This window comes from Bos mutus, chromosome 7 (assembly GCF_027580195.1).
Source record: "Bos mutus isolate GX-2022 chromosome 7, NWIPB_WYAK_1.1, whole genome shotgun sequence".
NCBI lineage: Eukaryota > Metazoa > Chordata > Mammalia > Artiodactyla > Bovidae > Bos > Bos mutus.
In genome coordinates, this window is record NC_091623.1 from 93,260 (window position 1) to 109,371 (window position 16,112).

A 16,112-nucleotide genomic window follows, 5' to 3' on the forward strand; every position below is an offset into this window, starting at 1 on the left:
CATGTTGGGATCTGTCATATTCTTACAGAATCTGCCCCCCGCCCCCCACCAGCTGAATGGCCCAGCTGAAATCAGGAATGCCACCCCTAACTTCTCCCTCCCAGCTGGTCAATTACTTTTTTTTTTTTTTTTTTGAGACAACTCCCAGACAGTAGTACAGAAAGACTTAACACTCAGGAACTGTTAGTACACATGTTCTCCACTCATACCATCAAAGAAGCTGGTTTGTATAGAATGAAATTACAGAAAAGTCAGAAAGGAGGGACAAAGTGTTCTGGACCTTGCCCTAAAGAACCTCCAAGTCCTCTTCATGGTTTGGATGTTTAATTTATCCCTCAATCATGTAACACATGATTTCAATAATCATGTTAGGGATTTCATAAATCCTTCATTTCATAAATTTAAAAGGATTTCATAATCCTTTCAACAAATTCATCTTTTGCTTAAACTAGTACAAGTAGAGAGTACTAAGTAATGCAATCCTTTATCCTATGGCACAGCAGTCACCTACAAACTTCTTAAAACCAATTTCAGGGCCCCACTCCAGAGCAATGAAACCAGAATCCTTGCAGTCTGGGTCCCAGCACTGGTAATCTCAAGAGTTGCCCTGGTTATACCTTCAGATATTCCACTTCAAAGTATCAATCTATACGGAATATTCATTATGATCAGGTGTGCAAAGATATATTTTAATCCTCACAGAGTTTTTACATACACTTTGAAATTTGTAACAACTATCAGACCACTGCTGTTTTTTCATCCCATTATAACAGCAGGAGTTCACATCAGAATAGTTCCACCCTGAAAGATCTGCAAGCTCATATCCCCTCAAAGTCAGAATTTAAGATTTCACATGAAATTTTAATCTCTTACTCTTTCTCTCCAACAAACATACATTATATACAAATAATGTTGTGACTCTCTTAAGGATGTGATAGTGATAATGTGATTCAGTTAGTTTTTTCCATGCAAGGATTTGCAAAATTGGTTTTGTACCTCAGTGTTGTAAGAGGGTTGTGGTCAAAGGAGATTCCTTTGGAGAGTTGCTAAAGTGTTATGTTATGTCTACCTTATTCTGCCACAGGGAGATAAGGGGGTTTCCCTCCCCCTTCAATTTAAACTTAACAGAGCCCAGACTGCATCTCCTGGAGTCTATGGAGCCCCAAAATCAATACCAAACACATATGAGGAAAAAACAAATGAGATTTGCCAACTATCTGCCTAACAGAGAGGTTGTCTACTTGAAAGTTACACAGTCATGTCTGACTCTTTGTGATCCCATGGACTGTAGCCTGCCCAGCTCCTCTGTCCATGGAATTCTCCAGGCAAGAGTACTGGAGTAGGTTGCCATTTCCTTCTCCAGGGGATCCTCCAGACCCAAGGATCAAACCCAGCACTGCAGGCAGATTCTTTAGCAACTGAGCCACTGCTGCTGCTAAGTCACTTCAGTCGTGTCCGACTCTGTGCGACCCCAGAGACGGCAGCCCACCAGGCTCTCCCATCCCTGGGATTCTCCAGGCAAGAACACTGGAGTGGCTTGCCACTTCCTTCTCCAATGCATGAAAGTAAAAAGTGAAAGTGAAGTCGCTCAGGTTGTCTACTTGAAAGTTATACAGTCATGTCCGACTCCTAGCGACCCCATGGATTGCAGTCTACCAGGCTCCTCCATCCATGGGATTTTCCAGGCAAGAGTACTGGAGTGGGGTGCCATCGCCTTCTCCAAACTGAGCCACTAGGGAAGCCAAATATTTTTTATGACAGGCAAGAGGCCCATGAACAGAAGAGAAGAGTGGCCTCACTTGCCAAGAACGTCTGTCCCTCATCTGGCATGGCTTAGGCCCAGTCCGGGAGAGTGCGCGAACAGGCCATCTACTTTGGACCAGCCTAAAGCCCCCAGAATTTTAAAGAAAAGGATAAATGAGGGTTTCACACACAGAATTTACCCATGGCCACTTTAAACCGGACTTTGCCTGTTTATTTGGGAAAAGGCCTTACCATTATCAGGGATTCTTAAGCTTGAGCCTGCACGGGAATCACCTGAGAGCTCTTTAACACAGTTTGTTGAGCCCCACTTCTACAATTCACTTTAACATGGCTGGGGTGGACCTGAGAATTTGCATAACCAGTCCCCAAGTGATATCAATGCTGCTGGTCTAGCACTATGCTTTGAGAATCACTCAAAGCATATTTCTAAATATGCTTAAGAGGAAGGCTGATAGAAACCCTCAGATACAAGGCAGACTCTCCATCAAGATTTCAGTGGAAGAGGGGTTGAGAAAAGAAAAGAGAAGTGCAGAAATGAAATCTCAGTGCTCAAAACAACAGTAACAACAAAATAACAACAGTAAGTTGACTTCTTATTCACATGGTGAAGTTAAATCAGCAGGGGTGAGGAGAGGGGTGGGACCGGGGCAGGGGAGGGTGGAGTTGAAAGGAGGGCCTAGTCTTCAGGCATTCAAGGACCCAAAATGACCAAACTTTTGCCATCTTCAAGTGGCTTCCAAAGTTTTCCTGGGTGTGACCATCAAACCAGCAGATGAGAAGATAATGGTGGGTGATATAAGAAACTTTTATGGGGCAGGCCTGGATTTTTACATCATATTCCACTGCTTAGAACTCAGTCACATGGCCTCATAGAGATGCACAGGGAATGGAGAACCACAGTTTCTGGCAAGGCAGCATGTCTCAGGGGAGCAAGAATCTCTGGTGGACATCCAGCGCTCTCTGCCCCCAAACCCCCTTTCTATAGCAGGTTTCCAGCCTTAAGCAAGTCTGAATCTAGGAAATATAGTGCAGACAATTTACATAGACATTTTAATGATTAAAATGAATGTCTGTAACTAAAAGTGATCAAAGGACTTCTTAGTGACTGAATAAAAGTTCCAGGACCCATCCAGGACAGGGGTAAGAGGCTGAGACGGTGTTTGCAAGAACAGCCAAGAGAAAAAATGAAACTGTTTTATAACTCTGGGGTTCCTCTCTTTAAACATGTTACACTATTCTTTTTTAGAGATTAAGCAAGTTTTTAAGTGAAACAAAGATCGCATAATTTCACATTTATAAAGTCTGATGTCCTTTATTATCTATCACTCTTAAAGCAAATGACAAATCTACTTCCCAGTGTTGAAACCTGCTATCACTGAAGATATCTTCAAAATTCACTGCAACTCTGGAAACAAGGATATTCCACAAATACCTGCACTCTGCTTTTTAAGGTAATCACTCTTAATTAATGTAGGCACACTCATTTACCTATGCTTGCCATAAGGTGAAATTACTGCTGTGACTTCTCAGAGTTGAGAAAGTTGGAGAATCAAGCTGCTTGCAAGACTTCTTTCTAGTTATATCTTCTTTTGAGACTCTCTAAAAGTGAATTAACTAATATGTTTACCATTCACTGAAGGGGAAAGGAAAAGAAACATCCTTCACGGCCTTTCATTCATTTCGTCAATCAGGACACACAAGGCAGCATCTTTCTCTATAATCTGATCTCTCCGATGACCTGAATTTTCTCTTTGTTGTTCATTCTGTCCAATACAATTGTTGCTGTCATCAGCGTCCATTGGTTCAGTTTTTACTCTCATCCCTGCTTCTGAATGAGGCAAATCATCAGGCAGAGAAGCCAAGCAATTCTGAATCATCTCAATGACTCGTTCCAGATGCTTTTGAAACCTCTCGGCTGTCTCAAGACGTTGACGTTTCTGCACCTCCATCATGACTCTCAAGGTCTCTCTTGCTTGGTGGGGTCGGTATTCATTTATGAGATGATGTACATGCACAAAAAGCAGCTTAAGATCTTCTAGCTTCTCTTCTCGTTTTATACTCCCAGGGCTCCGTATCAAGATATCTAAGAGGTCTAAGAAATTAATAAGGATAGACATATTGAGTTTTCTCAGTTCTTTCTTGTGATCAAACTGCATAGGATGAAGTCGTTCAATACCCTGACTTTCTAAAGGGCGGATGATAAGATCATCACACTGGAACTGGTTGCCAAACATCATGTAACTGTCCTTTATTGGAGGTGGAGGCTTGGGAGCGAGGCCTTCCTGAATATTTTCATCTGTATACTCCTTGATGTACTGCATCGGAGGGGGTGGGAGGGCACTCACTTGCTGTGGCTCACCCATTGTGGAAGATCAAGAACCTACAGAAATAAACCATCAAACAAAAAATAAGAGGAAAACAAAACGTAACACACACACACACACACACACACACACACACAAATAGACCAAAGATTGAGAGTGGAGCTACAAAACAAACCTGTCACATTCAGTGATTAATGACAGAATCATTTCCCTTTTCTCCCATGGCCATTTGGTGCCCAAGACAAAATGATCTCCCTCGTCTCCAAAACTAACATTTACAACAGGGTAAACCTGCTATCTTTTTCTAATTAGCATTATATACTCAATCATTCAGGTATTTTTCCAGCCCTACTTAACATTTCCATCGGCACAAAAAACTACTGTAGTATACAGCTGACCTTCAAAGCTATGGTTTTTCCAGTGGTCATGTATGGATGTGAGAGTTGGACTATAAAGAAAGCTGAGCACCAAAGAATTGATGCTTTTGAACTGTGGTGTTGGAGCAGACTTTTGAGAGTCCCTTGGACTGCAAGGAGATCCAACCAGTCCATCCAAGGAAATTAGTCCTGAATATTCATTGGAAGGACTGATGCTGAAGCTGAAATTCCAATACTTTGGCCACCTGATGTGAAGAACTGACTCATTTGAAAAGACCCTGATGCTGGGAAAGATTGAAGGCGAGAGAAGGGGACGACAGAGGATGAGATGGTTGGATAGCATCACCAACTTGATGGACATGAGTTTGAGTAAGCTCCGGGAGTTGGTGATGGACTGGGAAGCCTGGTGTGCTGCAGTCAATGGGGTCACAAAGTCGGACACATCTGAGCAACTGAACTGAACTGGTATCACTGGACAACATAGGTTTGAACGTGCAAAGGTCCACTTACATGTGGATTTTTTTCAATAGTAAATACTAGAGTACTACAAGATTTATGGGGCTTCCCTGGTGACTCAGTGATAAAGAATCCACCTGCCAATGCAGGAGATGTGGGTTTGATCCCTGGGTCAGGAAGATCTCCTGGGGAGGGAAATGGCAACCCACTCCAGTATTCTTGCCTGGGAAATCCCAGAAGAGCCTGGTGGGCTAATCCACAGAGTTGCAAGAGTCAGACATGACTTAGTAAATAACTAAAAACAAGACCCATGTTTGGTTAAATTCTCAGATGCAGAACCACAAATGTGAAGGAACGAAAGATACAAAAGGTCAATTCTAAGTTATACTCAGATTTTCAACTGTGCAGAGGCCGGGCATCCCTAACCTCCCAGTTGTTCATGGGTCAACTATATTTTCATCTATAAGTGAAATAGTCTGGATTCCACACCCCTCACCAGTTATGCCTCATTTCTCTATCCTCTCTGCAGCCAAACTACACATGCTGTCTCCCCATCTCATGTTATAATCACTTGTTTTATATTACAGATTGATTTCCAAAAGCAAACACCTGTAACTCTAAGGAACACTGACAAAATTAACATTGCTCTAGTCTAAACAAACACATCATCTGAGCTTCTGTGATCCAATTGCACTTCCTTTTATTCTACAATGTATTTTACAATTCTTTATAGATTCACTAACTTTTCTACATCCACTACAGAACTTTCAAACTCAAATATATCTTCAATTCAATAGCCACAATAACCTCTATCTATTCCATTTTAACTTAGGAATATCATAAAATGAGAAGATCCTGAGTGCTCATTTAGACTGATCTTACCAGATTTTCAAGATTTATTTATACAATCCAACATCAGAGATAGCAAGTAATATACTGGAGGAAGATTCATACTTGGAATTTCTGAGGTACTAAGGGCAGCTGTGGGGCAGTCCTGAGTTTCCACCAACCTATGGTGGTGAACTGCATACTACTGAGTCAATATGGCAGTGGCCATGGGCATGATGCGTTACTCTAACTATACCAAGCTACACTTCACTGCTCTACTAGCTTTCTGTTTATCCATTTTTATCACTATTCAATCTGGAATCAACCTCCTTCCTCCACAAATACTCAAAGTCATCAACAACCATCACATGACCAAATTCAATGGACATTTTTCTAAAGTGATCTTAATCTCTAAGCACCATTTTCTTCCTTTTCAACCCAGTCCCCTTCTCCTTCAGCATCTGTGATCTTACATTTATGTTTTCCTCCTACCTTACTGGAGGCTCCCTCTCAGTCTCCTTTACTGCCCCTCCTTCTCTATCCAAATTTTAATGTTGGCATGCATCAGAGGAGTGCCCTATAGAGTCACAAATTCAAAGATCAAAGGGAAAAGGCAGGGAACATAAAGTTACACATGCAGGGGCAGGGATTAGAGAGAACAGAGGATCTCCAAGCCAGACCTCAAAGCCTCCAGCCACTAGCATTCACTCATGAATTAAGATTCACTGCACCTTAGTCTTGACTTTTCAAGAAAGGAAGGAAAAATCCAGAATTATATGGGGAATTTCTCAGTTTTTAAAAATACTAGCAATTAATTCTGGAAACTGTCAAGTACTGTGAAGTCAAAAAGAATTTCTAACAACCTCTGTGGTCTGCAGGCCACTAGTTTTAGGCCTCTGTTTTATGTTCTTCCTGGGATGACCTCAGTCAACTGCATAGCTTTTATTAGCATTTCTATCAGTGGTTCTCAACCAGGTGTGATTTTTGCCAGCTCAGTTCAGTTCAGTCGCTCCTTCATGTCCGACTCTTTGCGACCCCATGAACCGCAGCACCCCAGGCCTCCCTGTCCATCGCCAACTCCCGGAGTTCACCCAAACCCATGTCCATTGAGTCGGTGATGCCATCCAACTATCCCATCCTCTGCGTCCCCTTCTGCTCCTGCCCTTCAATCTTTTCCAGCATCAGAGTCTTTTCAAATGAGTCATCTCTTTGCATCAGGTAGCCAAAGTACTGGAGTTTCAGCTTCAGCATCAGTCCTTCCAATGAACACCCAGGACTGATCTCCTTTAGGATGGACTGGTTGGATCTCCTTGCAGTTCAAGGGACTCTCAAGAGTATTCTCCAACACCACAGTTCAAAAGCATCAATTCTTTGGCGCTCAGCATTCTTTATAGTCCAACTCTCAGATCCATACCTGACCACTGGAAAAACCATAGCCTTGACTCGATAGACCTTTGTTGGCAAAGTAATGTCTCTGCTTTTTAATATGCTGTCTAGGTTGAACGTAACTTTCCTTCCAAAGAGTAAGCGTCTTTTAATTTCATGGCTGCAATCACCACCTGCAGTGATTCTGGAGCACAGAAAAATAAAGTCAGTCACTGTTTCAACTGTTTCCCCATTTATTTGCCATGAAGTGATGGGACCAGATGCCATGATCTTAGCTTTCTGAATGGTGAGCTTTAAGCCAACTTTTTCACTCTCCTCTTTCACTTTCATCAAGAGGCTCTTTAGTTCTTCTTCACTTTCTGCCATAAGGGTGGTGTCATCTGCATATCTGAGGTTATTGATATTTCTCCCAGCAAGCTTGATTCCAGCTTGTGCTTCTTCCAGCCCAGCGTTTCTCATGATGTACTCTGCATAGAAGTTAAATAAGCAGGGTGACAATATACAGCCTTGACATACTCCTTTTCCTATTTGGAACCAGTCTGTTGTTCTATGTCCAGTTCTAACTGTTGTTTCCTGACCTGCATACAGGTTTCTCAAGAGGCACGTCAGGGGACTGGTATTCCATCTCTTTCAGAATTTTCCACAGTTTATTGTGATCCACTCAATGGCTTTGGCATAGTCAATAAAGCAGAAATAGATGTTTTTCCGGAACTCTCTTGCTTTTTCGATGATCCGGCCGATGTTGGCAATTTGATCTCCGGTTCCTCTGCCTTTTCTAAAACCAGCTTGAACATCTGGAAGTTCATGGTTCACGTATTGCTGAAGCCTAGCTTGGAGAATTTTGAGCATTACTTTAATAGTGTGTGAGATGGGTCAATTGTGCAGTAGTTTGAGCATTCTTTGGCATTGCCTTTGTTTGGGATTGGCATGAAAACTGACCTTTTCCAGTCCTGTGGCCACTGCTGAATTTTCCAAATTTGCTGGCATATTGAATGCAGCACTTTCACAGCATCATCTTTCAGGATTTCAAATAGATCAACTGGGATTCCATCACCTCCACTAGCTTTGTTCGTGGTGATGCTTCCTAAGGCCCATTTGACTTCACATTCCAGGATGTTTGGCTCTAGGTGAGGGATCACACCATCGTGATTATCTGGGTCATGAAGATCTTTTTTGTACAGTTCTTCTGTGTATTCTTGCCACCTCTTCTTAATATCTTCTGCTTCTGTTAGGTGCATACCATTTCTGTCCTTTATGGAGCCCATCTTTGCATGAAATGTTCCCTTGGTATCTCTAATTTTCTTGAAGAGATCTCTAGTCTTTCCCATTCTATTGTTTTCCTCTATTTCTTTGCATTGATCGCTGAGGAAGGCTTTCTTCTCTCTCCTTGCTATTCTTTGGAACTCTGCATTCAGATGCTTATATCTTTCCTTTTCTCCTTTGCTTTTTGCTTCTCTTCTTTTCACAGCTATTTGTAAGGCCTCCTCAGACAGCCATTTTGCTTTTTTGCATTTCTTTTTCTTGGGGATGGTCTTGATCCCTGTCTCCTGTACAATGTCACAAACCTCCGTCCATAGTTCATCAGGCAATCTGTCTATCAGATCTAGTCCCTTAAATCTATTTCTCACTTCCACTGTATAATCATAAGGGATTTGATTTAGGTCATACCTGAATGGTTTAGTAGTTTTCCCAACTTTCTTCAATTTCAGTCTGAATTTGGCAATAAGGAGTTCATGATCTGAGCCACAGTCAGCTCCAACCTGGAGACACTTAGTTGCCACAACTTGGTAAAGGGGTGTTAGTGGCTTCTAATGGGTAGAGACTGGGAATGCTGTAAACATATAATGCACCAGGCAGTCCCCCACCACAAAGAATTATCCCATCCAAAGTGTCAATATATTGTGCCAAAGTGGAGAAATCTTGGTCTGTATTTGAGTCTTGGGTTTGTTTTTTTTTTTAAACTGAAGTATACTTTATTTACAATATTGTGTTAGTTTCAAGCATACAGCAAAGTTATTTTTTTTTTTCAGATTATATTCCATTATACGTTATTATAAGATGATGAATATAATTTGCTGTGCTATAAACCAAATCTTTGCCACTTACTTATTGTACATATAAGACTTTGTTAATCTCATATTCCTAATTTACCCCTTTCTCCCTCTCCCCTTTGGCAACCAAGTTTGTTTTCTATGTCTGTGAGTCTGTTTCTATTTTGTTTATATATTCATTTGTATTATTTTTAGATTTCACATATAAGTGATATCATATAATATTTGTCTTTCTCTTGATTCATGAGTTTTGATCTCTAGTCCAGACTGCCTCTGGGCTCTCTATGGATACCTCATAGGGCATTCAAACTTAAAAAAAAATTTTTGATTCCATCTACAATACATACCCTCTAAATCTGCTCCTCTCATAGCTTCTAAAGCTTTAATCTTTCCTATCTCAGTAAAATGTCCCCATTTCCCACCTAGTATTCCAAGCCAGGAACCTAAAGTTTATCTCAATGCTCCTTTTTTACCAACTTCCTCTCCTCACCACCACTGCCAAGTCCTGAGATCCCCCAGAGTAGGAAATGGCAACCCACTTCAGTATTCTTGCCTGGAAAATTCATGGACAGAGGAACCTGGCAGGCTGCAGTTCATGGGGTTGCAAAAGAGCTGGACTCAACCAAGCATGCACACAGGCACGCTGATTCCAAACCCTTGCTATCTCAAATTCATCACTTCTGACCAAGACACCACTCCCTCTTATTTGGAACACAATGGCTTTGCAGGGATCTTTTTGTTTCCACTACAGTTCATCCATATAATAGCCAGTCTAATTCTCATACCACACTCCCTTTTACTTATATCCTAGCAATACTGTCTTCAAGTATTCTCATACAATTCTTTACCAACCTCTTCTGCCTCTGGGTCTTTTCATGTGATTTGCTTCCTGCTTCAGGCACTAGCTTAAAAATGTCACTTCTAAAGATATAACTTCTCTGATTATTCATCAAAAGCAGACCCTGTCTTCCCCCTTTTATTCTCTTCATCAGTATCTGATTTGTGTCCCCAACCAGACTATAAACTCTATGAAGGGAAGGACTATGACTATCACAGTTCTCACTGGGTTCAAAACCATGCACATAAGCTTCATAAGTCTTTGTTGGTAGCTCCATTCATTTCACAAGAGCTTCAAGTCAAAGGGAATTTGAAAGCAGGTACAAACATCTTTAATGTGTATTTACTCCTTCAAGTATTTAATGTTTGTCTAATACATAACAATAATGATTATGATGACAAGTAATACTTGATTGAGTGCATACTACGTGCCAGGGACTGTTCTTAACTTCTCTCATGGTTGTGAGAAATCTGAGAAAAGAAAGGTGAGCTTTCCATTTCAAGGATGAGATCACTGTGGCTCAGAAAGGTTGATCCACTTGTGTAAAGGAAGTAGCCAGAGCCAAAAGATCTCAAACACTACATCATACTATCTTTCAAAGATAAATAAGAAACACCACCTCCATGCTAGTGTTCCTTACAATCTATCAAGGAAAACAGACAAAAAATAACTGTACATTTTAAGGGTTCTACAAAAGACCAACAGATCTGACTACCAAAAAATCAATCTAAAAATTCTATATGGGAAAATACATCAGAAGCAAAATTAAAAGATAATCCTATTTTTCTGGAAGAAGAGTGCTTGCAAGCTAACAGGGGTAAATACTAGAAATTTAATTATGATTTTTTTTAAAACATATTTTCTGATTCCATCCCTATGAGAAGAAAAGCACTATGACTTCATATTGCCTTTTATTCACAACTCTACCTCTAGCACCTTAAGCAATGGCTAGAAGGTGCTAAATCCTCAATAAGGATCCACTGAGTTTTTTTTTTTAACCTGTATCTTTAAAAAAAAAATGGAAAAATAGGCAAAAGATGAAGAAAATGCAAATGCTGGATAAAAGCAGGAAAATATTCAGAATAATACATTGCTAAAAGCAAATTTTTAAAAGAATCCTTTTTGAAACAATCCCATTCACCATTGTAACAAAAAGAGTAAAATACCTAGGAATAAACCTACCTAAGGAGACTAAAAGACCTGTATACAGAAAACTATAAGACAATGATGAAAGAAATTAAAGATGACATAAATAGATGGAGAGAGATATATCATGTTCTTTGATTGGAAGAATCAATATTGTGAACATGACTATATTACTCAAAGCAATCTACAGATTCAACACAATCCCTATCAAATTACCAACATTTTTCACAGAACCAGAACAAAAAATTTTACAGTTTTTGTATGGAAACACAAAAGACCCTGAATAGCCAGAGCAATCTTGAGAAAACAAAATGGAGTTGGAGGAATCAACCCTCCTGAATTCAGACTATACCACAAAGCTATAGTACTCAACAGTATGGTACTGGCACAAAAACAGAAATACAGATCAAAGAAACAAGAAAAAAAGCTCAGAGATAAAACCTCACACCTATTGGGCACCTTATCTTTGACAAAGGAGGCAAAAATACATAAGAGAAAAGACAGCCTCTTCAATAGGTGGTGCTGGGGAAACCGGACAGTTAGCTACATGTAAAAGAATGAAGTTAGAACACTTCCTAACACCATACACAAAAATAAACTCAAAATGGATTAAAGACCTACACATAAAGTCAGAAACTGTAAAACTATTAGAGTAAAACATAGGCAAAACACGCACTGACTTGAATTACAGCAAGATCCTCTTTAACCCACCTCCTTGAGTAATGAAAAAAAAAAAAAAAAATGGTACCTAATTAAACTTAAAAGCTTTTGCATAGCAAAGGAAACTATATACAAGGTGAAAAGACAACCCTCAGAATGGGAGAAAATAATTCAAATGAAACAACTGACAAAGGATTAATTTCCAAAATATACAAGCAGCTCATTCAGCTCAACACCAGAAAAACAAACAACCCAAAGAGTGGGCAGAAGACCTAAACAGACATTTCTCCAAAGAAGACATACAGATGGCCAACAAACACAAAAAGATGCTCAACATCACTCATTATTAGAAATGCAAATCAAAACTATAATGAGGTATCACCTCATACCAATTAGAACGGCCATCATTTAAAAATCGACAAACAGTAAATGCTGGAAAGCCTGTGAAGAAAAGGGAACCCTCCTGCACTGTTGGTGGGAATGCAAACTGATACAGACACTACACAGAACAGTATGATTCCTTTTAAAAATTCCTTTAAAAAACTAGGAATAGAACTGCCCTATGACCCAACAATCCCACTACTGGGCATATATCCTGAGAAAACCATAATTGAAAGAGACACAAGTACCCCAATGTTCATTCCAGCACTTTTTACAATAGCTAGGACATTGAAACAACCTAGATGTCCATTGACAGATGACTGAATAAGACAGGTGTGGTACATATACACAATGGAATATTACTCAGCTATAAAAAGGAACGCATATGAGTCAGTTCTAATGAGATGGATGAACCTAGAGCCTATTATACAGTGAAGTCAGAAAGTCAAATATTGTATATTAATGCATGCGTATGGAATCTAGAAAGATGGTACTGATGAACCTATTTGCAGGGCAGCAATGGAGATACAGGCATAGAGATCAGACTTGTGGACACAGTGGGGGAAGGAGAGGGAGGGACAAACTGAGATAACAGCATGGAAACATGTACATTACAGTATGTAAATGTACCATATAGTGAAAATCTGCTGTGTGACACAGGGAGCTCAACCTAGTGACAACCTACATGGGTGGGATGGGGTGGGAGATGGGAGGGGAGTTCAGTAGGGAGGGGACTTATGTATACCTGTGGCTGATTCATGTTGATATACGGCAGGGGTCAACACAGTATTGTAACGCAATTATCTTCCAATTAAAAAAAGAAAAAAAAAGACAAAAAATCCCAACATATATGTATAATAGCTAATGAGAAGTTGCTGTATAACACGGAGAGCTCAAATCTGGTACTCTGTGACAACCTAGAAGTGTGAGATGGGGTGGGGGTGGGAGGGAAGGTTCAAGGGAAAGGGGACATATGTACACTTATGGCTGATTCACAGTTGCCAAATAAGCGATTATGCTTCAATTAAAAATAAATTTTAAAAAAGGATCCTATCCATATAAGACTATCAAGATTTCAAATCCTCCATCACTTAACAAATAGAACACTTTCTATGTGGCAGGTGCTGGATTCCAGCACAGATCACACTCTACCTTTCAGCTTCTTCAGAGTGGTCATGCCAATTTTACAAGCAAGCTCTTAGCTACTCCAGCCCTGCAGGGAAGTCTTCTGCGGTGGAAAACATCCATTCCCCTGAGGTCCCACAAACACCATCACAGCCACCATAATAACACTCTAAGGTGGCAAGCCAGTATCACCAAGAGTATATAGGGAATTCTCATATACAACTAATAGGAAAGGAAACAAATATGCTTACTTGGAATTTAATGTGACAGTATCAAACATTGTAATGCTGATATTCTTTGACCCAACAATCCTTTTTATTATTTTATTTTATATTGGATTATAGCTGATTAACAACACTGTTGCTGTTGTTCAGTCGCTAAGTTGTGTCCAGCTCTTTGCGACCCCATGAACTGCAGCACCTCAGGTCTCCCTGTCCTTCACTATCCCCCAGAGTTTGCTCAAATTCATTTGCATTGAATCAGTGATGCTATCTAATCATCTCATCTTCTGCCACCCCCTTCTCCTCTTGCCCTCAATCTTTCCCAGCATCAGGGTCTTTTCCAATAAGTCAGCTCTTTGCATCAGGTAGCCAAAGAACTGGAGCTTCAGCATCAGTCCTTCCAATGAATATTTAGTGTTGATTTCCTTTAGGACTGACTGGTGACCCAACAATTCTATTTCTAGAAATTTATCCTACAAAAATATTGGTACAAGTACACAAATCTGTGTATCAGGATATTTAGTGCAGCACTGTTTGAAAAGAGCAGGAAAAGCTGGAAATAATCCAAATCTTCATCCATACTTTCACCCATATGAGGGCTTGGATGAAATGTCTATATACACACAATATGGCCTAAGAAAAAAGGGGTGAAATTACATGGAATGGAGGGTTATAAATACTGTGTACTGTTTCATTTATTTACAACACACTTATGATAGTTGCAAATAGTTATAACCAATGTTTTAACTTTTAAAAATTCAGTCTTTTCAGCACATGAATAATATTCCATATTCTTCAGATTCTCCAACTGTTAACATTTTCCTCATTTGCCTTATTGGGTCTCTCATTTCTTTATCTAAGATACTTCAGTGGATATCTCCCAAATAAGAATGTTCTCTTATAACCACATAATTACCAAAATCGGAGAATTAGCAATCATCTGGTACTTAAAAATAAATTTCATACAGCCTAGGTTTCACCCCTTCAAGCCTTTTCAGATTGGAATTCCTCTTCTGCCAATCCCAAAAGGGCAACTAAGTGACAGGCATCACTATTTTATATCCTCTTTTACTTACGCTTCAAACTAATTCTATGAGTTAAGTACTACTATCAATTTCATTTTAGAGATGAGGGTTCCAAGTCTGTCTCACCAAGAAGTGTCTGCAACCAAATCAAAGGGCCAGGAAATGGCATAGCAGGAATTCTCAACCTTGGTTGTTATGGTTGCACAGCACAAGCTCCTTTAAATCAGTAAACAATGAAGCATCTGCCAGTACAAAAGGAAACTGACATACAACAGAAATCATGTTTATTTATATCACTTCTCCAGACTAAACGTGCCAAAGGCAACGGAGGTTTTTCGTAAGACACGCGCCAGGCATCATAGCTGATTATCAGACTCAAGATCCACCTTTTAGTGTTTGTTCCGTTCTGACGGATTTAACCACAAAAAGAAAGGTACTGTAGGGTCTTATCTCCAGACGTTCGACTCGTTTGTGTACTGTGAATGGAGCTGCTGGAATGTTGTTTTTAAAATCTTCCCAGAAGATCTAATGAATGACGCGTGGGACCTACCTCCTTCCCCGTCTCCCAGTAAATCTTTTGATTTCAGGAGTGCTCCCTGAGGAAGAAGGGCGAGACTGGTTAGGGACAAGGCCGAAGAGAGGCCAGAAGACGTGGCGGGGTCACACAGCTCGGCAAACCAGCGGCGCGGGTCTAGAGCTCAGGTGTGCCAACCTCCGGCCGGGCTCGGCCTCCCCACCGGAGGAAGCCTAGAGCCCGCCGCGCAGAGGGTACCTTCCCACGGGAGGCCAATCACCCCACCCACCCCTGACCCCGGCTCCGCGAGCTGCGGGGAAGGTCGCGCTCTCTGAGGAACGCCGGAGAGGAAGGCGGGCGAACGTCCTCAGCACCAGGCCTCCCCGGACTCCCAGCCCTCCCAAAGGAAGCAGCGGGGTCCGGAAAAAGAAATGTACGAGGAACTGAGGCCCAAGCCGTCGCCGCCCACTTACTTCAGCTCTGGGCTTACACTGGCAGCCGCCTTCTCCACCTCAAGCCGAAATCCAACTTCCGGCCTCCACTTCCTGGAAGAAGCCACTGATGCTGCCCTTTGATTGGCTGGAAAGAGCTGTCCTTTAACCGAGGCTCTAGTCCCGCCTCTGTGACGGTTGGCTCACTGTTTCGCCGGCACATAACTCCCCCTCTCTATCCAAACCTCTCCCCCTACCTTCCTTCTGGCACCGCCCACCCGTCCGGCATTAGGCAGCAGCCACAGGGTTTTGGGGTCGCGGAGGATGTGTGTTACCAATAAAAGCAGTTACTCTTTGCTTTCTTTTTCTGTTTTCCTGAATATTCACTGGAAGGACCAATGCTGAAGCTGAAGCTCCAATACTTTGGCCACCTGATGTGAAGAACTGACTCATTGGAAAAGAGCCTGATGCTGGGAAAGATTGAAGGCAGGAGGAGAAGGGGATAACAGAGGAGGAGATAATTGCATGACATCACCGACTCAAATGAAATGAGTTTGAGCAAGCTCCTGGAGTTGGTGAAGGACA

At 41.1% G+C, this 16,112-nt stretch overlaps 1 protein-coding gene across 2 annotated transcripts; it reads right to left on the bottom strand.

Moving 5' to 3' along the window:
• Nucleotides 1-2,336: 2,336 nt before the first annotated feature.
• On the bottom strand, nt 2,337-15,694 carry MED7 (mediator complex subunit 7). Of its 2 annotated transcripts, XM_070373007.1 has the most exons (3): nt 15,570-15,662; nt 15,133-15,178; nt 2,337-4,144 (listed from the first exon to the last, which is right to left on the bottom strand). In XM_070373007.1, the coding sequence occupies exon 3, from the start codon at nt 4,125-4,127 to the stop codon at nt 3,426-3,428; it is 702 nt and encodes a 233-aa protein (XP_070229108.1). In that variant the 5' UTR covers nt 4,128-4,144; nt 15,133-15,178; nt 15,570-15,662; the 3' UTR covers nt 2,337-3,425. The 2 variants fall into 2 exon arrangements, with proteins under 2 accessions (XP_070229108.1, XP_005911274.1); XM_005911212.3 differs by lacking the exon at nt 15,133-15,178 and having other exon boundaries at nt 15,570-15,694.
• Between the last annotated feature and the right edge of the window lie 418 nt (nt 15,695-16,112).

What these genes read in the sequence shown, in the direction of transcription:
- MED7 (XM_005911212.3), bottom strand. Translation starts at nt 4,127, where the DNA reads ATGGGTGAGCCACAGCAAGTGAGTGCCCTCCCACCCCCTCCGATGCAG.